This window comes from Nyctibius grandis, chromosome Z (genome assembly GCF_013368605.1).
Source record: "Nyctibius grandis isolate bNycGra1 chromosome Z, bNycGra1.pri, whole genome shotgun sequence".
NCBI lineage: Eukaryota > Metazoa > Chordata > Aves > Nyctibiiformes > Nyctibiidae > Nyctibius > Nyctibius grandis.
The window spans coordinates 11,958,232-11,984,169 of NC_090695.1; the positions used below are offsets into that span (position 1 = coordinate 11,958,232).

The window sequence follows — 25,938 nt, forward strand, 5'->3', positions numbered from 1 at the left end:
GTGTGAGTGATGAAGAAAGATCTACAACACAGTAATCTAAAGATGCCATTTGTAACCCAAAAGAAAAAAAAAAGATAAAACTACTTTGCTTTTCTATGCTATTTTTTGTGTTTTAAAAGGCTTCTTATTAGAGTTTTTTGTACAAAAAGTGTTTTTTTGTCTGGTTGTTCAGATAAAATAGTGTTAGATGAACTGTAAGATAACACTAGCTCTTAGCATCCATGTCAGGTTTTTAGTCAAATACTACTCATTTGCTATAGTTACATGATAAAATATGTTTGTGAAGGGTTTTGGAAGTAAGTAGCTTCATGTGCATATGAGCATGCATAAAGCAATTCATCCTGACATTCAGATTCAACAGGTTTTGAATAAGATAATATGAAGTGAAGCTCCTCATCTACTCGTTAAACGAAATCTGGGAAAATGGGAAACATTGCTGCATGTATCTTATCCGTAAGCTTTATCCAAAGCCTTGAAGTATTACAGTCCAAATCTACAACGAATCTTGTGTGTTCCAACAAAGTAGCTAATGCATCATCACATCTAGGTTGTAAACTGTTGAATTAAGAAGTGGAATTATACATTTGCAACATCATGAGATCTTAGATGGGAGAGTATAAATGGAGGAAGTGTTTCAGCATTCTGGGGATTCAGCTAGAACCTTTAGAATTGTTGCAAATAAAGTGGTACAAGTTATGCTGACCTTTTGTATAAATGCATTTCAGAATATTTTAGCTGCCTTTTCTAAATAAATTTTGCAAGTCAGATTGGGTGATCTTCAAATATTAATTCATATAATACATAAATTAATTCATATTTCTGATTTTTTTTCAAGAGTGTAATGCTTTTCTCTTCACAGGATACTGGTATCAGTGTCAGAAAGAGAGTCATAAAGATACTTAGGGATATCTGCATTGAACAACCAACATTTCCCAAAATTACAGAGATGTGTGTGAAAATGATTCGGAGAGTCAATGACGAAGAAGGCATTAAGGTAGAATGAAACATATCCTTCAGGATTTTAATTATCATTATTTTTCTGTTTCTATACTTTGACAAAACAAAAGCAAAAAAGTATTGCATTGCTCCTTTATAATATTTATGACTTTTAATTTTTGAGACCAAGTATCTTAGCTTTCTAAAATGCTCTCTGACTTGGTTTTCTTTCTTGTCTGTTTTCTGTTTTCTTGAGGTTCTTGTTGACAATCAAAAGATTTTAAAGAGTTATTTTCTAGAGTTTTTTTCTTCTTGAAAATGTTGTCTCTGGTACTTCTCTTTTCTAACAAGTAAAATTGCCATATAAAACTTTTTTCTGCAAACAAAATAAACTTTAAGTCAAAATTAAATTATTGACATTAATATATGCCAGATTTGTAAATTCTACATATAAAAAATATATTCATCTCTGCTAATTTTTCATTAATTCTGAATGTTCAATGAATCAGTTATTCCCCGTAAAATGTTACTTATTTGATCATACTCTACTCTTTGTGCAACGTATATGCAGAAGGGCACAAAACTAAGATTATGTGTTAAATCATAAACCTGAGAATGATGGTTTTGTTTCATTTGGCAAAATAATTTTAAAATTGTTGGGTAATCAAGAACACACCTAGAATAATTTTGTATCATACACTCAGTAGGATTTGAAACATGCAACTTTAAAGCTGCAGCGTATATTTTAACCACTTGAGGTAAGTTCATGACAAGTGGCTTTCTGAGAAAACTGTTAATCAAGAATTAGATGAACAGCTGGATCCCAAGTGCTTCTGGGAAAGGAGGGTGACCTTTTTCTCTCTCCTCCTTCCCCTTGCCTTTCTAACACCACGAGAAAAAATGAGGCATTATCTTCAATGTATTTTCTATGTTTCCATGAATGAGGAGAGCTTCTTACAACCATATGCACGCATCATCAACAAACCTATTGTAAGGATGTATTAGAAATAATACCTGTGTGACAAGATAAGTTTATTTATTTCTGCTAATATTTTTTTCCTTCAGAAATTAGTAAATGAAACATTCCAGAAACTCTGGTTTACTCCAACTCCACACCATGACAAAGAAGCAATGACAAGGAAAATACTAAACATCACTGATGTGGTATGTTAAACAAATTTGAGTTAAGCTGTGGGCAAAGTTTGACTGTGTTTTTACTATCTTTGAAATATTGTCTGTACTTTCTTAGAATACAGTAATTTAATTGTCAGATGGTTTTATTTTTATATCTCCTGGCATTGAATATATGCCAAAATTATTCATCTGATGGGACAGGCTGTAGGAAACTTTAAATGTTCACTAATCTGCTGGCAGTGATAACTGGGACCACGCTATATTCAGGTTGTATAAAATACTTGTGCAGTTAAAACACAACAAATTTCAATTATATTTAACATTTTCCAGCAATTGCTAGTAGCAGCATACAGTTAAGCCTAACTAAGAAGTTGTCTCTTAAACGAAAATTTTTCTCAAACAATTGATAACGTTTATTTTGAAAGGTTAATAAGCTATTTTAACAAGTACAGGATCATGTTCTCATGCAGGGTAAACTAGTATCTGCATAATTGTATCTACTTTTTAGGAGAAGCAAATTAAATAGCATGTGTCCAAAATAACAAAATCTGTTTTAAATAAAATCCTTTAATTTGTAGTGAAAATGTGTTGTGTAAAACCACTGTGCTGAGAAGGTGTTTTAATATCAATTATACCAAGATGTAAATGTCAAGTAAAAGTACTCGCTTCATTACTTACAATTATGGGTTTAAACTTCATCCTGCTTTTCAATATTTTTACAAGATAGTAGTCTAATGTGCATTTTTCCAGACTGAGAAGTCAGTCAATTTGACTTCAGCTTAACTCTCAGTTGTCCTGCCACTTCGACTTTGGAATGCTTGTGAACTGTTCCTGACATATGATACCAGTGAAGGCTTGGTTTCTTTATATAAAAATATGTGTATATATATATATATACACATACGTGTTCATTTTTAATATGTCGGGCTTGTATTTGTGCTTTAATCTGTGCAAAATGTTCTACAAAACCAAAATTTGGTTTACATTAGACCCAGCAATCTCCAGTAAAATGTATATGGCTTGTGTTGCATGGAATACAAATTCTGGAGTCACTTGAGTGGTGAGAACTATTTTTCAAATGCAGAAAGCAGTTTCTGATCTCCAAAGATACAAAATCATTGTACTGAATGCATATGAAAATATATCGATGCATGTTTACTGGTCTTTTAATATTACATCTGTGTTGAAGTAACTTTTCCTCAGATGCCTTTTTTACTAAACAGTTTATTCTCAAAAATACTTCTAGGTTGCAGCTTGTAGAGATACAGGGTATGATTGGTTTGAACAGCTTCTTCAAAATGTAAGTAATTAGTTTTTAATGTATGATACAATCATTGTTAGAATTTTAACATTTCTTTTGATACTAAAACACGTAGAAGGGGGACTACAAGAGCAATCATTAACAGTAGACCAATTCATGCCCTTTAAACATCTGACCATTTTTTTTAATCTTCATTTGTGCAGTTTTCTTTGTCTCTGACATGAGTTTCTGTCTTTCCATATGATCTGTTTTAAAAATACTTCACTTATTGGTTTTGGAAGGGGTTTTGTTTGTTTGTTTTTAATTTCATAATCTCTTCAGTAATGAGTGGCATAACATGAAGTCCACAGCTAAGATACTTAATTCTGAAATGAGACATCTAGTGTAAAGTAGATTTGTTTTAAAAATGGTAGTTAAGTGCATTTTCACATACAATATATTTGTTACACAGTTTATAGAAGCAGTGAATCTTCAGAGTATAGGTTACTTCTACATTACATTTTACTCTGAATTTTCTAAGAATTGAGCTTGCTTTGTTTATATGTCTTAACCTGTGTTATCATTCTCCTCTACATCTTGTATGCAATGGTTAATTTTCAAGAAAAAAAAACCTTTTGTTTTTACTTTAGCCTGGAGTGCCATGAAAATAAGTAGTCAAGTAAACCAGAGCCGCTTAATGCCTGCACTGAAGAAAAGGCTATAGTGTAGTCTCAGTCCTTAGATGTTAGAGGATCTTCATGGACACAAATTCGTTATTGAAGTCATATGGAAGAAGGCTAACTGGTTAAGATGTTCATAAAACTGTGTTTCGTCTTTGATATTTTTGCTTAGTGTCAAAAACAACATTCCTTTTGAATTTGCTTTTTTTCCCTAAGCATTTTAAAAGCTTCTAACTCCTATTAGTTACTGCTGGCGAGTATGACTACATTATTGTTTTCTGCATTATTTCATTAAGCACAAAGTTAGCTTTTCATCCCAATGCAAAAATCAGTAGACTTTTTCTCTGCTATTTTTTTTTATTGCAGTTAATTTTTCTTTACTTCTCTTGCATCTTGGTTTGATTTTTCACTTCCCTTAATTTTTTCTTCACCATGTAACTTTTATGGAGAAGTTAAATAAACACTTCTGTAGTGTCAAATCCTTGTGTATCTGTAGTAATTGTTATAAAACCAGCATGTTTCCAATGTAAATGAATGCACACTTAATACTAAATCATTTTCTGTTTCATCTGCTACAGCTTTTGAAGTCAGAAGAGGATGCCTCATATAAACCTGTGAAGAAAGCCTGTACTCAACTTGTTGACAATTTGGTTGAGCACATTCTTAAATATGAGGAATCTTTATCAGGTAACATTATTTGTAACCCAGTAGTTAAACTCCTTTGAATTTTATAAGATACTGTAACAGTGGTTGTTCAAATTACTTTTAGAGAATTCCTATGACAAAACTGATGGTAATGAATTGCTGTTTTTAAGTTCATTATGAACTTGTGAGCACTGTATAATAATAAAGCTTCCCTAATTTTCACTAGCTAACCACAATAACAGAACTACTTTTAAAATAGCTTATTCAAACTTCTAGATCACTAATACCAAAACAAACATGGCAAGTTTTATTCACACTAGTATGTTCTGCAGTTCTAATAGGAATCATTGTCTGGGCCAGTGTTCTGTGTACGGTAAGTAGTTTAAAAACTAGTGATGTTTTTGAAGCATCTTTGGTTCTTTTTTCACATATTTTGTGATCACATACAAATGTTAACACATTAGGTTCTCAACTCTAATGTAATAAGAATATTCTGTATTGATCTTGAAAGAGATGTAATGAAAGATATTCAAATTATGTTTAAGCCGTATGTTTTTCATTGCTCAGACATTACTTGGACTTATTATCCTTTTTATATTTTCTACTCTTTTGCAGATTCTGACAACAAAGGTGTGAATTCTGGTCGCTTAGTTGCTTGCATAACCACTTTGTTCTTATTCAGCAAAATCAGGCCCCAGCTAATGGTCAAACATGCCATGACCATGCAGCCATACCTGACCACTAAATGTAGTGTAAGTAGAGAAAATCAGTCCTTCTTTTCCCCAGATAATTAAGCATGGAAATTAATGGCTGTCTTGTATACTTGATGAAATTGAAAGTAGGAAAAGAAATATTAAAATTGTGCTTTTATTTCATGGGCATCATAGCTTCTGAAGATACTAGGTTCTTTTCATCATCTCTGTAGCTTCTAAGATGCTGTTCCACACTTTCTACCTCCACATTTTACAGCCAAATGAAACTGCAACCTGTGCTGCCTCTTTCCCTTGAGGACTAAGACCCAGTTTTTCTCTGGTTATGAAATAATTTCTTAAAATTGCTTTGGTTTATAGTCACTAAAAGTATATAGTCATATAGTCATAAAAAGTATATAGTATATAGTCATAAAAGTATATAGTCATTGGTTTATAGTCATTAAAAGTAGTTAATATTTAACATATGAATCTTAAGACTAAAGGTACAGTTCCATAAGATAGAGTGATCTAATATAGCAAATATATCAGAAGGAAATTCATAGAATCACAGAATGGTTTGGGTTGGAAGGGACTTTAAAGATCATCTAGTTCCAAGCCCCCTGCCACAGGCAGGGACATCTTTCACTAAACCGGGTTGCTCAAAGCCCCATCTAGCCTGGACTTGAACAATTCCAGGGAGGGGGCATCCACAGCTTCTCTGGGAACCTGTTGCAGTGTCTCACCACCCTCACAGGAAAGAATTTCTTCCTAATCAGTTTAAAACTGTTACCCCTCATCCTATCACTACATGCCCTTGTAAAAAATCCCTCTCCAGCTTTCTTGTAGGCCCCCTTCAGGTACTGTAAGGCTGCTGTAAGGTCTCCCAGAACCGTCTCTTCTCCAGGCTGAACAACACCAGCTCTCACAGCCTGTCTTCATAGGAGAGGTGCTCCAACCCTCTGATCATCTTCGTGGCCCTCCTCTGGACTTGTTCTAACAGCTCCATGTCCTGCTTACGTTGGGGGCCCCAGAGCTGGATGCAGTACTCCAGGTGGGGTCTCATGAGAATAGAGTAGAGGAGGAGAATCACCTCCCTCGACCTGCTGGCCATGCTGCTTTTGATGCAGCCCAGGATACGGTTGGCTTTCTGGGCTGCAGGAACATGTTACCAGCTCGTGTTGAGCTTCTCATCAACCATCAACCTCAAGTCCTTCTCCTCAATCCATTCTCTGCCCAGCCTGTATTTGTGCTTGGGATTGCCCCAACCCATGTGCAGGACCTTGCGCTTGGCCTTGTTGAACTTCATGTGGTTCTCAAAGGCCCACCTCTTTAGCCTGTCAAAGTTCCTCTGGATGGCTTCCCTTCCCTCCAGCGTGTCAACCGCACCACACAGCTTGGTGTTGTCTGCAAACTTGCTGAGGGCGCACTCAATCCCACTGTCCATGTCACCAACAAAGATGTTAAACAGCACTGGTCCCAATACTGACTCCTGAGGAATGCCACTTGTCACTGGTCTCCACTTGGACATCGAGCCGTTGACCGCAACTCTTTGAGTGCAACCATCCAGCCAATTCCTTATGCACTGAATGCTCCATCCATCAAGTCCATGTCTCTTCAATTTAGAGACAAGGATGTCATGCAGGATAGTGTCAAATGCTTTACACAAGTCCAGGTAGGTGACATCAGTCGCTCTTCCCTTATCCACCAACGCTGTAACCCCATCGTGGAAGGCCACCAAATTTGTCAGGCACAATTTGCCCTTAGTGAAGCCATGCTGGCTGTCACCAGTCACCTCCTTGTTTTCCATGTGCCTTAGCATAGTTTCCAGGAGGATCTGCTCCACAATCTTGCCAGGCACAGAGGTGAGACTGACTGGCCTGTAGTTCCCTGAATCTTCAGTTTTTCCATTTTTGAAGGTGGGGGCTATGTTTCCCCTTTTCCAGTCAGTGGGAACTTCACCAGACTGCCACGACTTCTCAAAAATGATGGATAGCAGCTTAGCAACTTCATCCGCCAGTTCCCTCAGGACTCTCAGATGCACCTCATCAGGTCCCATGGATTTGTGCGTCTTCAGGTTCCTTAGATGGTCTTGAACCTGATCTTCTCCTACAGTGGACAGTTTTTCATTCTCCCAGTCCCTCCTGCCTTGGCCTTCTGTGACTTGGGCGGTGTGGCTTGAGCACTTGCCAGTGAAGACTGAGGTAAAAAAATCATTGAGTACCTCAGCCTTCTTCATATGCGGGTAACCAGGTCTCCCGTTTCCTTCCAGAGAGGGCCCACATTTTCCCTAGTCTTCCTTTTATCACTGACATACCTATAGAAGGTTTTCTTGTTGCCTTTGACATCTCTGGCCAGATTTAATTCCATCAGGGCTTTAGCTTTCCTAACCTGATCCCTGGCTACTCAGACAATTTCTCTGTATTCCTCCCAGGCTACCTGCCCTTGCTTCCACCCTCTGTAGGCTTCCTTTTTGTGTCTGAGTTTGTCCAGGAGATCCTTGTTCATCCATGCAGCCTCCTGGCGTTTTTTTGCCTGACTTCCTCTTTGTTGGGATACATCACTCCAGAGCTTGGAGGAGGTGGCCCTTGAATATTAACCAGCTGTCTTGGGCCCCTCTTCCCTCCAGGGCTTTATCCCATGGTACTCTACCAAGCAGGTCCCTGAAGAGACCAAAGTCTGCTCTCCTGAAGTCCAGGGTAGTGAGCTTGCTGTGTGCCCTCCTCACTGCCATAAGGATCTTGAACTCCACCATTTCATGGTCACTGCAGCCAAGGCTGCCCTTGAGCTTCACATCCCCCACCAGCCCCTCCTTGTTGGTGAGAACGAGGTACAGCAAAACTGTCCTGCTCCACCCTGTTCCATACTTCACCTCTCACTTTCCCAGCTCTACTATTTTTGTATTCCCCTGCAAGATAATTTAGCTCACAAAAATGGTAGAGAGCTATAATGCTGTACCACCCCCGCAGTCTAGTAAAATGGTCCCTCTCCTCTGAAACATTGTGTCGCTTTCTGCCATTTCGATTAGCAGAGTTGGCTCAGTGAACGTTGTGATGAACCCCTGATCTGGCAGAAGGAGCAGGGCAGGATCATGCAGCCATGGCTCAAGGAGGAGCGTGCGTGGGTGGCAGCAATCCATTACATTAGGTCAGATGCCGAGGGTAGGCTTGAGAGTAATTGTTAGCAGCTTAGATTGTAGGTATAGCCTACCATTTTCCAGGTTCAGCCCTGGAGTGTTCTCTGGGCACATTTACAACAGACTTTCACAGCTACTTCTAATCAAACAGTATAGGAAAAGGTTATCTGATTATTTACTTGCTGCAACTTATTTAGTAGGTTACCTTGGTTTTGTACTTACACAGCTTGAGAATCACCACTGTCAGCTTGAATATGTTAAATAGCTTGATTTGGGGATTATCCTATCCTCATTAGTGAGCTTGATTTGTCAAAAAAAGTAAATTTCTAGCAGGATGTATCTATAATAGATAAATGTTTTCCATAGATTCCTCGCTTACAATACATATACAGTCATGATAATGCAAAGCAGTAATAATTTTAATTGTAATTTCTACATTTGTGCGCATTATCGCGTGTTTGTTTAAGGCGCACTGAGTCATAGCACAACTTCGTTTTGTTGCTGACACCTGTTTCCAGGTGTTGTGTGTTCTCTAGTGTGCATGTGTCAAGAGGAGTTCCTGGATTTATTGTAGGACTCCAAAAAATTATCAGGACCAAATGTTTTCAGGTCTGTCACAGCCTTGATGAGAGGTGATATTCTGCTTGTACAGGGTTTTTTTGTCCAGAAGTTCTGTAGAAAAGAGAACTACCTGTCATAATAGTATGTAATTTAATAGCAGATGTAAACTATACAAATAGTCTTTTAGATCTTTACCAAGTATCTTACATGAGTAGGGATTTTTTACTATCAGTGCATATTAATAATACTTAGCTTGTAGGTAACATGGCCAGAAATGTTAAATGCTATAAATACTGTTGTTTCAGACCCAGAATGATTTCATGGTGATCTGCAATGTTGCAAAAATCTTAGAGCTTGTAGTGCCACTAATGGAGCACCCAAGTGAGACCTTTCTTGCCACTATTGAGGAAGACCTTATGAAACTCATCATCAAATATGGCATGACAGTAAGCTTTTAATTGCTACTATTCAGTTGATTCCATTTCACATTGTGAAATTCATGGGTTGGTTTAAAGAAAATCTGTCTTCATTATGAAGATAACTTTTGAGCCATGAAAATTCAGTGTACTTCGTTTACTGGAGTTTCTGTGTGGGGTTGCTATATTTTAACGAGTTTGAGCAGGTTTTCAGAGCAGTCTAGGAGATGGACAGTACAGCCATTATATCGTTAGTTTTAGTTCAGCATTGCTTTTTCCTACATAATTTCACAAAAATCTCTATTTTAACTTCTAAATATGTAACTCATTTGTTCTTTATTGCTCCTAGGTTGTTCAGCATTGTGTGAGCTGTCTTGGGGCTGTTGTGAACAAGGTCACTCAGAACTATAAATTTGTGTGGGCCTGTTTTAATAGATACTATGGTAAGTAAAATCACAACATGTTAATTGTCACTTTTTGGTTTTGGCTACAAGTCTTATCTCAGGGATACACCACAATCAAACACTGTGATCAAAATTGTTATCTTACTGTAGGTGCACTTTCGAAATTAAAAAGTCAACACCAAGAAGACCCCAACAGTACAATACTTACTGCCAATAAACCAGCACTCCTTAGATCACTTTTTACTGTTGGAGCACTGTGTCGGCATTTTGATTTTGATCAAGAAGATTTTAAGGGCAACAGTAAGGTAAAATAACTTGTATTAACTCTCTGTATCTTAGTTATATTGAATGCCTCACTTTAATCTGAAAGCACATTATTCCTAGTCCCTCAAAGCTATGTATTTTTTCATAATGCATACAATATAGCTTTTTGGTTTTTAAATACATGGTTTTGCAAAGGCCATACAGTAAGGTTGTGCTTCTCCTTTTCTTTTTGATATTTATGCTTTTTATAAGATACTGAAAACATCTGTTTCATTTTCAAATAGCTGTTATTCTTGTTCTGATTTGCTCAGGTTAACATTAAGGATAAAGTACTTGAACTGCTGATGTATTTTACAAAGCATTCAGATGAAGAAGTACAGACAAAAGCCATTATTGGCCTTGGTAAGAAATATTAATAGTTTTTATTATTCTACTATAGTAAAAATCCATGCATATCAGTAGGAATTCATGTATTTGTGTAGTGGCAAGGGAGTTTGTTTAAAATCAAAATTTACTGCATGTTTTATTTGAGACGTAGCTATAGAAAAGTTGTCAAAGGGTTGCCAGTTGCATGCTTCTGCAGCAGAGTGGATGCTTTTGACAGTGAATGCCTTTTGATGTGTGACCAAGTCTTAAAGTGCAGCAGATTTCCAAAGTAGCGGAGGTGTTATTTTTTTCTCCACGTGCAAGTATTTTGTAACTCCAAATCCTGTTTTTCAGTCCACAAGGTATGGTTAAAGAACAGCTAGAAAAAGTGTTGGAAAAACTTTGAACATTTTAAGTGTAGGAACAGATATTCTACAGTATTCAAGGGAACTCTGGCAGTTTATACCAACTGGGGCGTTCTCTGTGAGATTTCGCTAGGCATTGAGATGATGTCATAGTCTAGATATTACAATTTGTTTTGGGATTTTAGCTGTATTTCACTTTTAAATAGATTCTTTATCTGGAGGCATTTGTATGTTGTTTCAGTGTCTTGCAGTAGTACCTGAACTGCCATTGCGTGCTTTGTATCATGTTCATCCTCTGCTTAAGGGCAAAAACTGTACATGTGACAAAATCTTGTTTGGGCAGATAGCCTTTGGTTTCTGGAAGAGCTCAGTTCATGTTATGGCTTAATCTAAAGAAAGTTGTCTCCCAGGCATGTGAGCTTGTATTGTATAGTTTAACTGTGGACAAGAATTTGCCTCTTTATGTTGCTGTTTAGGTGGCTTTTTATATATCCTGCTTCAATTCAGGCTACGGAGGGCTCAGAGGATAAGAACTAAGACTGAATCTTGATTTCATATTCTATGAAAAACTATTTCAGACAGCTGAGTGAGATTAACAGCTTTAGAGTTGCCTCTGTTGCAGGAGCAATGCTATGGTTTTCTGGACTAGTTGGAGTTTTTCTAGGCATTACATCACAGAATCACAGAATCACAGAATGTTAGGGATTGGAAGGGACCTCGAAAGATCATCTAGTCCAATCCCCCTGCCAGAGCAGGATTACCTAGATCATATCACACAGGAACGCATCCAGACGGGTTTTGAATGTCTCCAGAGAAGGAGACTCCACAACCTCTCTGGGCAGCCTATTCCAGTGTTCAGTCACCCTTACAGTAAAGAAGTTTTTCCTCAAATTTAAGTGGAACCTCCTGTGCTCCAGCTTGCACCCATTGCCCCTTGTCCTGTCAAGGGATGTCACTGAGAAGAGCCTGGCTCCATCCTCTTGACACTTGCCCTTTACATATTTATAAACATTAATGAGGTCACCCCTCAGTCTCCTCTTCTCTAAGCTAAAGAGACCCAGCTCCCTCAGCCTCTCCTCATAAGGGAGATGTTCCACTCCCTTAATCATCTTCGTGGCTCTGCGCTGGACTCTCTCTAGCAGTTCCCTGTCCTTCTTGAACTGAGGGGCCCAGAACTGGACACAATACTCCAGATGCGGCCTCACCAGGGCAGAGTAGAGGGGGAGGAGAACCTCTCTCGACCTGCTGACCACACCCCTTCTAATACACCCCAGGATGCCATTGGCCTTCTTGGCCACAAGGGCACACTGCTGGCTCATGGTCATCCTGTTGTCCACTAGGACCCCCAGGTCCCTTTCCCCTACGCTGCTCTCCAACAGCTCTGTCCCCAACTTGTACTGGTACATGGGGTTGTTCTTGCCCAGATGCAGGACTCTACACTTGCCCTTCTTATATTTCATTAAATTTCTCCCCGCCCAACTCTCCAGCCTGTCCAGGTCTCTCTGAATGGCTGCGCAGCCTTCCGGCATCTCAGCCACTCCTCCCAGTTTTGTGTCATCAGCGAACTTGCTGACAGTGCACTCTAATCCCTCATCCAAGTCATTAATGAATATATTGAATAGAACTGGTCCCAGAACCGACCCTTGCGGAACTCCGCTAGACACAGACCTCCAACTGGACTCTGTCCCATTGACCACCACTCTCTGGCTTCTTTCCTTCAGCCAGTTTACAATCCACCTCACTACCCGATCATCCAGACCACACTTCCTCAGTTTAGCTGCGAGGATGCTGTGGGAGACCGTGTCAAACGCTTTACTGAAATCGAGATAGACCACATCCACAGCTTTACCATCATCTATCCACCGGGTTACGTCCTCATAAAAGGCTATCAAGTTGGTTGAGCAAGACTTCCCGTTGGTGAAGCCATGCTGAGTGCCCCTAATGATCCCCCTATCCTTGATGTGCCTAGAGACAGCACCAAGAACAAGTTGTTCCATCACCTTTCTGGGGATGGAGGTGAGGCTGACCGGTCTATAGTTACCCGGGTCCTCCTTCCTGCCCTTTTTGAAGACTGGAGTGACATTCGCTTTCCTCCAATCCTCAGGCACCTCTCCCGTTGCCCACGACTTAGCAAAGATGATGGAGAGTGGCCTAGCAATGACTTCCGCCAGCTCCCTCAGCACCCGCGGGTGCATCCCATCAGGGCCCATGGATTTATGGACATCCAGGTTGCTTAATTGGTCCCTGACCCAGCCCTCATCAACCAAGACAGATTCCTCCTCTATCCTGACTTCTTCTGAGGCCGCAGGGGTCCGGGGCCCCTCAGGACAGCCTCCAGCAGTATAGACAGAGGCAAAGAAGGCATTCAGTAACTCCGCCTTCTTTTTATCCTCTGTCTCCAGGGCCCCCACCTCATTCATCAGTGGGCCTACATTGCCTCTAGTGTTGGCTTTACCTGCAATGTATTTGAAGAAGCCCTTTCTGTTGTCCTTGACCTCTCTTGCAAGGTTTAATTCCAAGGAGGCCTTAGCTTTCCTAGTTGCCTCCCTACATCCTCTGACAACAGACTTATATTCCTCCCAAGTGGCCAGCCCCTCCTTCCACGATCTGTACACCTTCTTCTTCCACTTGAGTTTGCCCAGCAGTTAAACTGGTAATCAAGTTAATCAAGGTGCACAACAATTACTGTAGTCCAGTCCAATTTAATTGTCCTCTACAGAGTGTTGCATATGGGATAGGGGCTGTCTTCCTAACCGTAGACATGATTGCTTTGCTCATGGATGTGGAGAATGTTCCATTTGCCAAAAATATTTCTACATTATGGACTGAACTGTGATCAGTTTGGAGGAAGTGGGGAAAATGGGAGTGGCTCTCAGTAGGCATTCTTCAGATTTTTTTTTCTCTGCCTGTACGCGTATCAGTCTTTATTTTAATTAAACCTTGGGACAACTGTTTTTGGTGATATATTGATCTCATCTAAGTACTGGTTCCATTTTGAGGGTAGCTCTTGGACGTACTGAGATGTGGTAGACAGTGCAAAGTTCCGCCTTACAGGCTGGTAACTGAGCAAAGTTGACAAAGCCATTCAATGTTCCTGTGCAGCAAGAAGGTGAAAAAGACTAGCAAGCTAATTGAACATTTATAGACAGTGAAGGCATCATGTGAAGAGTGTGTACTTTCCTATGAGCAATTATTAGTGTGTTGTTTCAGTAAGGACACTCAACAGTTTTAGCCTTTGCTTTGGGATGTGTCACTGCTGTTGAAGGATTAAGCTTAACTATAAGCTTAATGATTATGGTTATGCTTCTCTTTCAGATGTGTACTTGCAAGGCAGGTTGAGGATATAGAATAGTTTAAGTAAATTTAGCTAAACCTGTAAGAATGTAACAGGTAATGTCTTACTCAGCCAAGTTCAGTGCTTACTCTTGAGACTCTCAACAGAGTGAAAACAAAGTTGTGAAGAGAAGTGATGTGAGGGCAGCCCCAAGGTGTGAAGTCAGTCCTTAAAAGAACACAGAAGGTGCCTTTTTTCCTATGACAAATTCTTACACCAAGTAAGATTTCTTCCCCACTTACAGGGGATGGAAAAATAAGAGTTTTCATGAGAATACTGGTGTTTTAGACTCCTTTACAGAATCACAGAATCACAGAATGTTAGGGATTGGAAGGGACCTTGAAAGATCATCTAGTCCAATCACCCTGCCGGAGCAGGATTGCCTAGACCATATCTCACAGGAACGCGTCCAGGCGGGTGTTGAATGTCTCCAGAGAAGGAGACTCCACAACCTCTCTGGGCAGCCTGTTCCAGTGTTCGGTCACCCTCACGGTAAAGAAGTTTTTCCTCATATTTATGTGGAACCTCCTGTGTTCCAGCTTGCACCCATTGCCCCTTGTTCTGTCAATGGATGTCACTGAGAAGAGCCTGGCTCCATCCTCATGACACTTGCCCTTTATATATAATGAAGGAAAAAAAGTTATGGGTTGTTACACGTGCATGCACGTGCTTTTCATTTTTAAAATTAACCTTAAGAAATGGGTTGGACTTGCTCAGAGCTGGTCAAGTTACAGACATCAATATACACCTGTATAGAGTGCACAATTATAGCACATACTCCAAAGACCATCGTCATTCTTTTTTGGTTTTCTCCTCTTTCCTCTCCACCTTGCCTGCTTCTCTCTGCTTCTTGTTTGTAGGCTGAAATGCGATCTTAAACACACTGAGGTCTTGCCCTGGACTTAGCCTTTACCTACACTGTCTTTTCTGTGTGTATGGAGCCAGTTTTAAAAACTTGACTCAGTCTTCCCTTTGTTATAGTTATTTTTATACATTGCTTTTGCATAATTTTACTTGCTTTCATTTTTCGCCCCCATTCTTCTTTTATGTTTCATATGTTTTCTGTGTGTTCATTCAGAATTTTTGTTTCCTGTGGTGATAAAAAATACATTTTATGTCTGCTTTTCTTGAACAGTCTTAAAAAAAAATATCAAGTAGTTAAATGTAATTTGAATTGGGATGTTATGTTACCATTACTGTTTTTTTATGATACTCCGTAAGAGTTTGTCAGCAGCACTTCTAAATCTACATACATGATCTAAAATGGTATATACTGTCACTAATTTAGAAAAGTTTTTATGAAATATAGACTAAGAACAACCAGTTCCTTGACAAGGGTAAGGTTGCAGGTAAAAACAGTTCTATAGTGTGTATCTTCAAACAGATGTAGTCTTGGGAGCGCTTCAGATATTTTTAAAGAGAAGACCTTAATAGGTATATGAATAATGACAGCAAGAGGTATAAATTTTACTGTGTTCACTGTTTTTTTAAATCTTTTAAGGCTTTATTTTTAAATACTTGTGATATTTATCAATTTTTCAATATTTGCTCTGCCTCCATATGAATAAATCTTCACAGTTTCAGCAGAATGTTTTTCTCCAAATTTATTAGAAAAACAACAGGTAGTTTTTAGTAATGTTCCTCCCCTGCTCTTGTGAAAGCTCCTAGTCATTCAGATGCAGGCCACTACACTGAACATGCTTCCAGACCTGTATAACTCTTCTTAGTGCAGCTGCCCTGGATCGACACTCCCTCTTTATCTGTCAGAGTCATGGCTAATAGAACTGTCAAGCCTAACAGAGCTCCTTGTAAGATATGGATGGTGTCCATATAGAAAAGCAATACTGTTTGGACTAGAAAGAGCTGTGCTGTTGGGAAGAGATAAATGTCATAGACCTCTGTTTTGAAGAAAGACTTAAAAAGCAGAAGTACAATTTCTAGATGATAATAACATGGAATATTTCCTCTTTTTTTCCACTCTTAGGATTTGCATTTATACAACACCCAAGTTTAATGTTTGAACAGGAAGTGAAGACTCTGTACAACAGCATTCTTTCAGATAAGAACTGTTCAGTAAACTTAAAAATCCAGGTGTTAAAAAACCTCCAGACCTACTTGCAGGAGGAGGATACACGTATGCAGCAGGCAGACAGAGACTGTAAGTGTTGAGTTCTTCTGTGCTAATGAGGCATGCAAAACCTAACTTTCCTGCATACAATTACTATATATATATATATATATATATATGTCAGTAACTGAGTCAGTTAAGATTGTTATCAGATCAGTAATATTGTACCCAAAGTATCTTAGAATAATTTTCAAAAATTCATTATGTGCGTAGGTTTGTACACATAATAGGTATATTATTTACTTCCAAGATGTATAAATCCTGGAAGCAATCCAGAATGCGTAATTGCTGTAATGATGGTAGTAATACTTTTTATCAAAATCTCCTCTAAGGTTAATTTGCAGGTAGAAAATAATAAATACAACATAAGAAATTTTTAAAATGGAAAACCTTTACTAGGGAACAAGACTTTTTAGTTAAAGTAATATCTCTTTAGTTTTTTGATGTATATTCACCATCAGACTGTTCTACGTTTCATGAGATCATAAATCCATTTTAAGACAGCTGAAATGTGTATGTACTGTAAAGCTTAAAGATCAGCATGCATCAAGAGATGGTGAAGTAAATTATTATACTGTGGTGAGTGTGTTATTGCTTTTGTCCTTTTTACAGGGAAAAAAGTAGCAAAACAGGAAGACCTGAAAGAAATGGGTGATATTTCCTCAGGGATGAGTAGTTCCATCATGCAGCTATATCTGAAACAGGTCCTTGAGGCTTTCTTTCATGCCCAGTCCAGTGTACGCCACTTTGCTCTAAATGTCATTGCACTGACGTTAAACCAGGGTCTCATCCATCCTGTTCAGGTATGGTAGGCTTTTATGATGGGAGTTTTTGTTATTCAGGTTTTCACAGGTTTTTCACACTTGCTACATAAATTTCCATTTTTTCTCTTCCAGCTATGTTACAGTAATTTCTTATTGTAGCAAGGGGCCTTTGAGAAAGCATACTTTGAAATCTGTTTTATGTAGTTTAGCCAGTGAGATTCCAAATGCTGTATTTTCTATTTTTGGATCAAGATGTAAAAGCCCAGCTAGTGCCTAAAGAGCATGTGCTGTACATTGCAGCATATTTCTGTTAAAAATTTCAGGTGTATGCCAACTTGTTTTCTTCATTTGATTCTTTATCCTGGAAAATGTGTCAGCTTGCCTTCACCTCAAGCCCTTGTCCTCCAAACACTATGGAATTCCACAGTCAGTGTCAGAACTTCAGTCATCATCTCCATTATTCTTTGCTTACATAATGTTTTTGTAATTATTTTTTCTACTGCAGCCGTTGTGCATGCTCAGTCATAAGTGGTATTTTTTTTTTAAATGCCTGTTTTTGTAGTGTAAATTGACTTTAGAGTTTGAGAGAAAGGGAAATACTACCTGAAACCTCACATAACTTCTGTAATTTATAATGCTGGTCTCTCGTGTATTTTATACTATTTGCTTGCAAAGAGTAGTCAGGTCGTAAGTTGCATAGAGCTTCCTATTCTAGTTTCTGCAGTAGTCAGAATATAACAGGAACAATAGTGTAGTAGAAGAACAAAGATTTAGAGAGAGGATGTACAATGACTCTGAATAATCATTTTGTTTGTTTTTCAAGTGTGTGCCGTACTTAATTGCTATGGGCACAGATCCAGAGCCCTCTATGCGAAATAAAGCTGACCAGCAGTTGGTGGAAATAGACAAAAAATATGCTGGCTTCATTCACGTAAGTAATACTAATTTAACCTTTTACAAAACTGTTATGTTCTCTGTTATGTACCTGAATATGCCTCAGCTGCAGAAAAAGAATATAAAGTAACAAATAACAATAACTGTAAGCAGTTGTAAAGATGGTCTTGACTCTTTCCCCCTTTGGAGATTTCTGTTCTTAGAAATAGAAAGGATATAATAATTTGACATGTCTCTTCCAATCCAAAACTTCCTTTGATTTACAATTCAGAGTAATGTTTTTGTCAATGAATAGTACTTAAGAGGATTTATTTGATAAGAGGTAAGGACAGCTGTTTCATAATGTTCAGCAACGGTTTTCCTGTATCAGTGGACTAGGAAAGAGAACACCTTGTAAAAGTAGAAGTCCTTAGTGTATATGTGTTAGAATGTTATGGCATCAAGGCTTTATAAATTGTAATCTAAGCAGAAGGAGTGTAGGAAGCTGTTTAGATCTGAGGGATCTTGCTGAAAGGAAAATCTGAGGGCTAAGTGAGGATTTGTGGAGTTGTGGTATAGTGCAAATAATTCTGCTTAAGATCTGAAATTGAGCTGCAGCACTCTCTCCTTATTTCAGAAGGCCCCAGTTTAGGTTCAGTGTTGTTGGTTTCACTACAAGTGACATCAAGCATACACATTTGGTAAAAAATTCTGTTCATGTATGAGAACATTTCAGTATTATTGAAAATTGTTTAAATTGGAATGCCTGGTTGTAGTGGCTAAATAGATTAGCTGTATGTTTCTAACAGAGTTTTCAGTGAAAACAGTTCACAGGACATTCTGATCTCTGCCACAAGTTCTGTTTTAATCTGTTTCCAACTCAAAAGGTGGTATCACCTCAGTGTATGTTTTAAAGTTAAACTTCAGATGAGCATCCACTTAACAGAAGTAAGTTTTACTGCTTTGAAAGCAATGGTTTAAATAAAAATAAATATATTTCCATTTCAGATGAAAGCAGTGGCTGGTATGAAGATGTCTTACCAGGTACAACAGGCGATTAATACCTGCCCAAAAGATCCTGTAAGAGGTTTTAGACACGATGAATCATCCAGTGCTTTGTGTTCACACCTATACTCCATGATCCGAGGGAACCGTCAACACAGACGAGCATTTTTAATTTCTTTACTCAACCTCTTTGATGATACTGCAGTAAGCATCACATTTTCTTCATTTAAAAAGAAATTAAAATACAGCATTTCAAGCTTAAATTCTCCCTTTACAATGTATTTTTATGACATAATTACTGATAACTTTATTTCCCTAATGTACTTTGTTTTGCTTTGTAATGTAAGATATTTACCTATATAATATTACCAACAGAGTGCATTTGTTACTTTTGCATTATTCTGTACCTTTCTATGCCCAGTTTGGACTGATCAGAAATAATGTATCTTCAGGTATGACTAAATTTTGTATATATACATGTTGTTTAGAGTGGGTTTGGTGGTGTACGTAGAATAAAATTTGTGATCATGTTTTTGCTCTAGACTGTTAGGGACACAGAATAAGTGTATAAATCTAAGATATTTATATGTGTATTCATATGTACTCTTTTTTTTAACTTCCAGAAAACAGAGGTGAATATGCTTTTGTACATAGCAGACAATCTAGCCTGTTTTCCTTATCAAACACAGGAAGAGCCACTGTTTATAATGCATCATATAGACATTACACTATCGGTTTCTGGTAGCAACCTACTACAGTCATTTAAAGAGGTATGTGCATTTAAATTTTAGTATATTTATTATGGTGGCAACATAAGCTTCTCTATAATTTGGTCAGTTTTTCAGTGAATACAGTACCATTATTTTGATATGGGCCAGTATTACTTTGTAACCAGTAGTTAAAAACAAGCAACCCTTTCTGTTCTGGCCTGTTACCTGGTAGTACTAGTTAAAAACTTTCCTTACGTTGCTGCTTACATTATTAAAAAAGAATGATGAATTTTGAGATCATAATATCAAATCTATATCATTCCCTGAGGTGGCCAAATAATAATTAATTGCATGCATCTGGAAGTATATTAACCCAGAATCATCATGAAATACTAGTTTAGTGTGGTTGTATAATTTTAATAATAAAATCTAGTTGGATATTTATTTTGTTGTCAAGTAGTTGATGGCAGTTGCGTGTGTGTCACCTGGGAGATTCCAAATGCATAGTTTATTGCAAGCAAAGAGTGCACAATATGTCTTTTCGTGAGGTAGCATATAAGAACCTGAATCATATAAGAACCTGAATCATATAAGAACCTGAATCATGATATAGTACCTGTTGTTATGGCAATGCGAATCCCTGTAAGAAAAGGCCTCTGCTCTTTAAAGACTTCAGTGTCTTCATTTCCTGGACAACTTTAACAGTAGAAGGTGCAAACTGTCAGGAAGCAAACCTGTTTCTAAAATGTCCAGTCTTTCTTACTCCTAGTAAGTACAAGTCAGAGTTGATGCCTGCAAAGTACACTGCTTTGAATTGCCCTACTAAAGTCAATTTTTAATCTGCTAGAAAGAGACAGTGTATTCTTCAGATTGGAGATGAGTGTGTAGCGCCCAGCACAGAAAGGATGAGATCCTGCTTAGGACATCTTAAGTTCTGTGTTATATGTGCAGTAATAATGGATGTATGGAATTCTGTAGCTCTAAAAGTAGTAGAACTGATTATTATTATTAATACTGTGTAGGATTACTTGAGGGTTTCTCTGGTCAGGAGTGTGATTACTGTCATAGAGTTTTAAGAGACAAAGATTAAAACCAGCTTGGACTAGTCTGTACCAAAGTACATATGTAAATCTGCATGACACACAGAAATATGTCCAGGTGAAAGGAAAATGGAATTTTCTTCCTCATTTATTGTATTTGGCCTTCTACTGCATTTTATTGTCACTGCTAACAAACTTGATCAGTCTTATAAGAATAATATGCCAGTGGAGTACTTGTTCTGTCCCTTCCTTCTGTACCCACCTTGCAAAAAATGTGGGCTTTGGATCAATTTTTCAGCGTCTTTTTGCCGTAATTTTGTTTTCAATATCAAGTTATAAATCAATAACACTGTTCAAGGAATTCTGCTAATTTAAGACAGTAGTTATTTTGGAAAGATTTCTTAGAAATGTACATGATGCTACTTACTCTAATGTTGGAATGTGTCTTAACTTCTCTGTCTTGCAGTCTATGGTGAAAGACAAAAAAAAGGAAAGAAAACCTTCATCAGATGAGGAGACTGAGAGTGACAGTAACAGTGGTAGTGAGAGCGAAAGTGAGGAGGAAGCTTCAAAGCCTCGGAGGTTGCGGAAACGAGTAGACTCTGATTCAGATTCCGATGAAGAAAATGATATAAATGCTGTGATGAAATGTTTACCAGAAAATTCAGCTCCTTTGATTGAATTTGCAAATGTCTCCCAAGGCATATTATTACTTTTGATGCTGAAACAGCATTTAAAGAACCTCTGTGGATTCTCTGATAGGTAAGGTTATTTAGATAATAGGCCATCTTGTTATCTAGTGAGTTCTTTGTAAGGATTAAGTTTGGAAGGTTTTTTTTTAAAGTTAATTGTAACTAATTGTTTAAGCAATAGATTTGTGTAAGAGAAAATACATAAACATGATAAGTTGAATGTAATGAAACTTTGGCTTAGAAAAAGCAATGATTTCATTTCCTACCAGGATGTTTATTGTATATGGAATTATTAAAATATAACTACTTATATTGAAGATTTTAAAAGCTTTTCCTTGAAATTACTTTGGACTTTCCTTAAAAGCTCTTCCCTTTTGTTTTCTTTAAACAGTAAAATTCAGAAATATTCTCCATCTGAATCTGCAAAAGTTTATGATAAAGCGATAAACCGGAAGACAGGAGTCCATTTCCATCCAAAACAAACTCTGGATTTTCTGCGGAGTGATATGGCTAATTCCAAGATCACTGAAGAAGTGAAGAGGAGTATAGTAAAACAGTACTTAGATGTAAGTAAAGTTGCTTTGCAGAAAACCTGAAATCCTTTCAAACTAGGTAACACAGTATAAACTTGGAAGTAGATGTTGATGTATTGCATGAACGTTTCAGAATGTTAAAATCCTGGTAATCTTATGCAATATACTGATAACTCACCACTTCCTTTCAGGATGTTTAGCAGAACTATCTTTCAAAGACTTCTGATAAGTTTAAACACAATAAAAATTAATTTCAACTAAAGGATATTCATCTTTATAGAATATTTTCTAATTTCTGGTATCCATCTTCTATCCCTCTCCCATGTAACTTGTTCACTTTATCCCTGACTGTTTATCATAGAGACTAGATCTAGTGTATTTACTTCTCCTCAATCTTTAAGTATCAATTAGAGAAAACTTGCAATTTTAGAAACACAGGAAGAAAGCTTTTACATACCTACTAAAAAAGGAGAGGAAGGAAAAAGATTGTAGAACAAAACACAAGCTGTCAAGTTTGAAGTTGTCTGCCATTTGCTTTACCCTGTTTCTTTACCTTGCCATTTGTTCTTTATTTAATGCAGTGTGATATAAATGTCTATTTTTAAAGTTACAATGTGGACTAATCTGTTTTATTAATAGTTCAAGCTCCTTATGGAACATTTGGATCCTGATGAAGAGGAAGAAGATGGAGAGGTGTCAGCTAGCACAAATGCTCGGAACAAAGCAATTACCTCGCTGCTTGGAGGAGGCAGCCCTAAAAACAATGCAGCTGAGACAGAGGACGATGAAAGTGATGGGGAGGATAGAGGAGGAGGCACTTCAGGGGTGAGGCGGAGGAGGAGTCAACGTATTTCGCAGCGTATTACGTAAAATGATTTTTATGTGCTTATAAATGTCAGTCTATTATATTAAATGTACACCAAGTAATGTAATCCACATGAAAGAAAGCATTTTGTAGATAGAGATTCTCTACTTAACCGTTTATACAACTTTTGTAGAAAGTTTAACACAAAAGACAATAAAAAAAAAAAACAAACTAGAAAATGAGATTTATCCCATATAAAAAGTTATTAATTTTCCTTTGGAATGTACTGTGTGTTATCCTTTTTATTGTTGCCAAGTTTTTATGTAGCTTTATGATTCATGTGTATATATAATTTTATATATCAATAAGAGATAAAGACACGGGTACAAATTAAGAGTATGTGGTTTTACAAGGATATGTTAACCCCTTGGCGCTGGCGGTCGCGGTGCGTCTCATTGCCGGCAATGGAATGTGTGCCGGGAAATCCCAACTCCCGGCGTCAAGGGATTAAAAGCAATAAAAGCAATAATTTCACTAAAGTTCTTTTGTGTAACACTTGGTCTTTTTTCCCCCCAATGTTTTAGTCATTGAGAAGGTCAAAACGAAATTCAGACTCTACGGAGTTGGCAGCACAGATGAATGAAAGTGTTGATGTCATGGATGTCATCGCTATTTGCTGTCCAAAGTACAAAGACCGACCACAAATTGCAAGAGTAGTACAGAAAACCAGCAATGGCTTCAGTGTTCAGTGGATGGCAGGCTCCTACAGTGGCTCCTGGACTGAGGCTAAGCGCCGTGATGGCCGCAAACTGGTGCCTTGGGTAGACACTATTAAAGAGTCAGACATTATTTACAAAAAAATTGCTCTAACGAGTGCTAATAAGCTGACTAATAAAGTTGTGCAGACTTTACGATCGCTGTATGCCGCCAAGGATGGAACTTCCAGCTAATGAATTTGTACATGCAGCCAAATTTACAGGAATTGAAATAACAGAAAAACTTGAAATACCAACTTTCTGGCAAAAAAAAATCAGTTAAATGAAGAGTAAGAATGGAACCTGGGACGCGGGAAAAAAGAAGGAAATGTTTGGTAAACATTTTTGTGGGAGCTTCCTTCGCTGTTGTGCAGCAGAAACTTCTCAGTTCATTTTTACTCCCACTGTATTATAGTTTAACAAAAAAAATGTTTATATCTTGAAAAAAAAACTTTCTGTTTAAAAAAAATAAACAAGTGAATGTTGGAAATTAGTCTGTTAATGTTCTTAATAAAGTGTTCTTGGAGTTTAACCTAGCAGCGGATGGCTTTCTTTAGCTTAGCCCAGTTTCCAGAGAAGCATTGTTTTTCCAGGCTGTAAAATGGCAGAATCTCCTGGATATATAATTTATTCTGTTGAAGAAAAAAAAAAAAAAAGGAAAAAAAAAGCATGCAGTATCTATGACCTATCTGCAGGAGGAGTTTTTGTAAATGTAGATTTTGATGTATTAGGTCACCCTGAAATAATACAAGAAAAGGGATCCCCAGCAAATCTGGTGGAACAAATACTGCAATAAATTTTTTTACTTCTCTTTGTTACTTGTCTGTTTCCATTTGAATTTCTTATTGTAAAGATCTGTTTAAATCCATTTATATTATTTTGCAGTCTTTTATGTAAAATTTACTATATCAGTGGTTTTCAAAACAAGACATAAAATATTGTTTATACAGTTTGTATAGGCTGACTTCTGAATAATTGGTATCTTTTTATTTTTATCCCTTAAAGGGTGTAAACACAAGTTAACTCCAGGGTTTTATTGTATCCTGCAATATTTAGTATTAACTATATGATTTAGCACTGTGCCAAACACATTTTCAAGAGTACATTTTGATATAAAAAGAAACTATAGTTTATTCCTTGTATGCTTCAATTTCTTTCTAATGCTGTCCAAATGGTAATTTATGATAATTTAAATTTTGGGAAAGCTGAATGACTATTCTGCTTGGGCTAACTGGCCATGTATGCATTTCTCTGGGTTATTATAGAGAGGTTTGTGTCAAGAGGAGATAGCTACCAGTATCTGAGGAGTGAATGGGTATGAGTTTGGGTAATTACGCTACATTCCTTCACAAATGAATTTTTTAAAAAATGTTTGTATATTAGACTATTTTTTTTACTAATTGAAAGATGTTTTCACATTTTGTAAATTGAAAAAATGCTATTGAAAGCTTTCAGAAGCACTTGCTTCAACTGCGTTGCCACAGCCTTTCATAAGCAGTTTGCCTTCCTAGAGGGTAAGAAAAGTAGCATATTTACAAACAGAAAAAATCTAAAACAGCTAAAGTTTTTAGGGGACTGTTAAACCCTTCTGTGTTTTCAAATGTATTTATCTAAAACAGGTGTTCCTCAATAAGTAAATCTTTCTTTATGTTTCTTTTCTTTTAGAAATTTAATTTATGGTAGGAGGCTGTTTTTATGAAACTAGTTTGCAGAATTCTAATACATTATTCAATTTGTGAGGAATAGTAACAGTATTCCAAAATATTCTCATGTACAAAAAAAACCATTAAACTGAAATGATTAATAACTCCTCAGAATCTAGTTAGTAATTGTTCCTATGGGAAATGCCTTTTTGCTGTTTCACCACTGGAATTTTTCTGAACAGAAGTATTTTAGCACCTTCTTGTTTTCACTGTTAATGGTGTTTTCTTCACTGTACAAAAAGCCACCTCTCGGGCTAAGATAGGTAAAGTAGGGAGAAGTAGAAAAAGCAGAAGTCACTCCTGTGCAGCTCTGGAAGCAGGATGTTTTTGTAGCAAGCAATCGAATACTGTATTTCTCAGGGCCAGGAGCAGCTTTTATAGTGGGAAATTCATACTTTAGGAATAGAGGGGTTGTATGATATATCACGTGTTACTACTGGAAAGAGTTGAAAATACTTCACAAGGAAACTCCCAAATGGTAAAAATGAGAATTTCATACAGAGGAGTCTAAAATGAAGTTGTCTGTTAGCCATTTCTGATGCTATTTATATTAAAGCATCTTATTTTTAATAGGTAATACAAATATTTCATTGTTCATAAACAAATTGTTTCCTGGTCATGTGGGTTTCCCAATAGCAAAGAAGGTTTTTTAGTTCAATTTGCTTTGTTTATTGCAATAAAATTATCAGAAAGAAATTATAATTAAACAGTAGAAACCTGAAGTCTAAAGTTGTCTTAGCTGAGAGGATTTGGACCATTA

The 25,938-nt window shown here is 37.3% G+C and overlaps 1 protein-coding gene across 3 annotated transcripts in view; it reads left to right on the forward strand.

Annotated features, from left to right (window-relative positions):
• Window positions 1–24,293, forward strand: part of NIPBL (NIPBL cohesin loading factor) — a 173,818-nt gene extending 149,525 nt beyond the window's left edge. For 2 of the 3 annotated variants that reach the window (XM_068422204.1, XM_068422206.1), the window contains 18 exons: window positions 860–994; window positions 2,002–2,100; window positions 3,317–3,370; window positions 4,569–4,677; window positions 5,251–5,387; window positions 9,327–9,467; window positions 9,787–9,880; window positions 9,992–10,146; window positions 10,417–10,507; window positions 16,155–16,328; window positions 16,911–17,101; window positions 17,886–17,993; window positions 18,944–19,144; window positions 19,564–19,710; window positions 21,157–21,452; window positions 21,774–21,948; window positions 22,555–22,740; window positions 23,305–24,293. In XM_068422204.1, the coding sequence (XP_068278305.1) occupies window positions 860–994; window positions 2,002–2,100; window positions 3,317–3,370; window positions 4,569–4,677; window positions 5,251–5,387; window positions 9,327–9,467; window positions 9,787–9,880; window positions 9,992–10,146; window positions 10,417–10,507; window positions 16,155–16,328; window positions 16,911–17,101; window positions 17,886–17,993; window positions 18,944–19,144; window positions 19,564–19,710; window positions 21,157–21,452; window positions 21,774–21,948; window positions 22,555–22,740; window positions 23,305–23,670 (2,859 nt within the window). In that variant the 3' untranslated portion in view covers window positions 23,671–24,293. Of the gene's footprint in view, window positions 1–859; window positions 995–2,001; window positions 2,101–3,316; window positions 3,371–4,568; window positions 4,678–5,250; window positions 5,388–9,326; window positions 9,468–9,786; window positions 9,881–9,991; window positions 10,147–10,416; window positions 10,508–16,154; window positions 16,329–16,910; window positions 17,102–17,885; window positions 17,994–18,943; window positions 19,145–19,563; window positions 19,711–21,156; window positions 21,453–21,773; window positions 21,949–22,554; window positions 22,782–23,304 lie in introns of all 3 variants that reach the window. The other variant, XM_068422205.1, reaches the window with a different exon arrangement.
• Window positions 24,294–25,938: the final 1,645 nt, after the last annotated feature.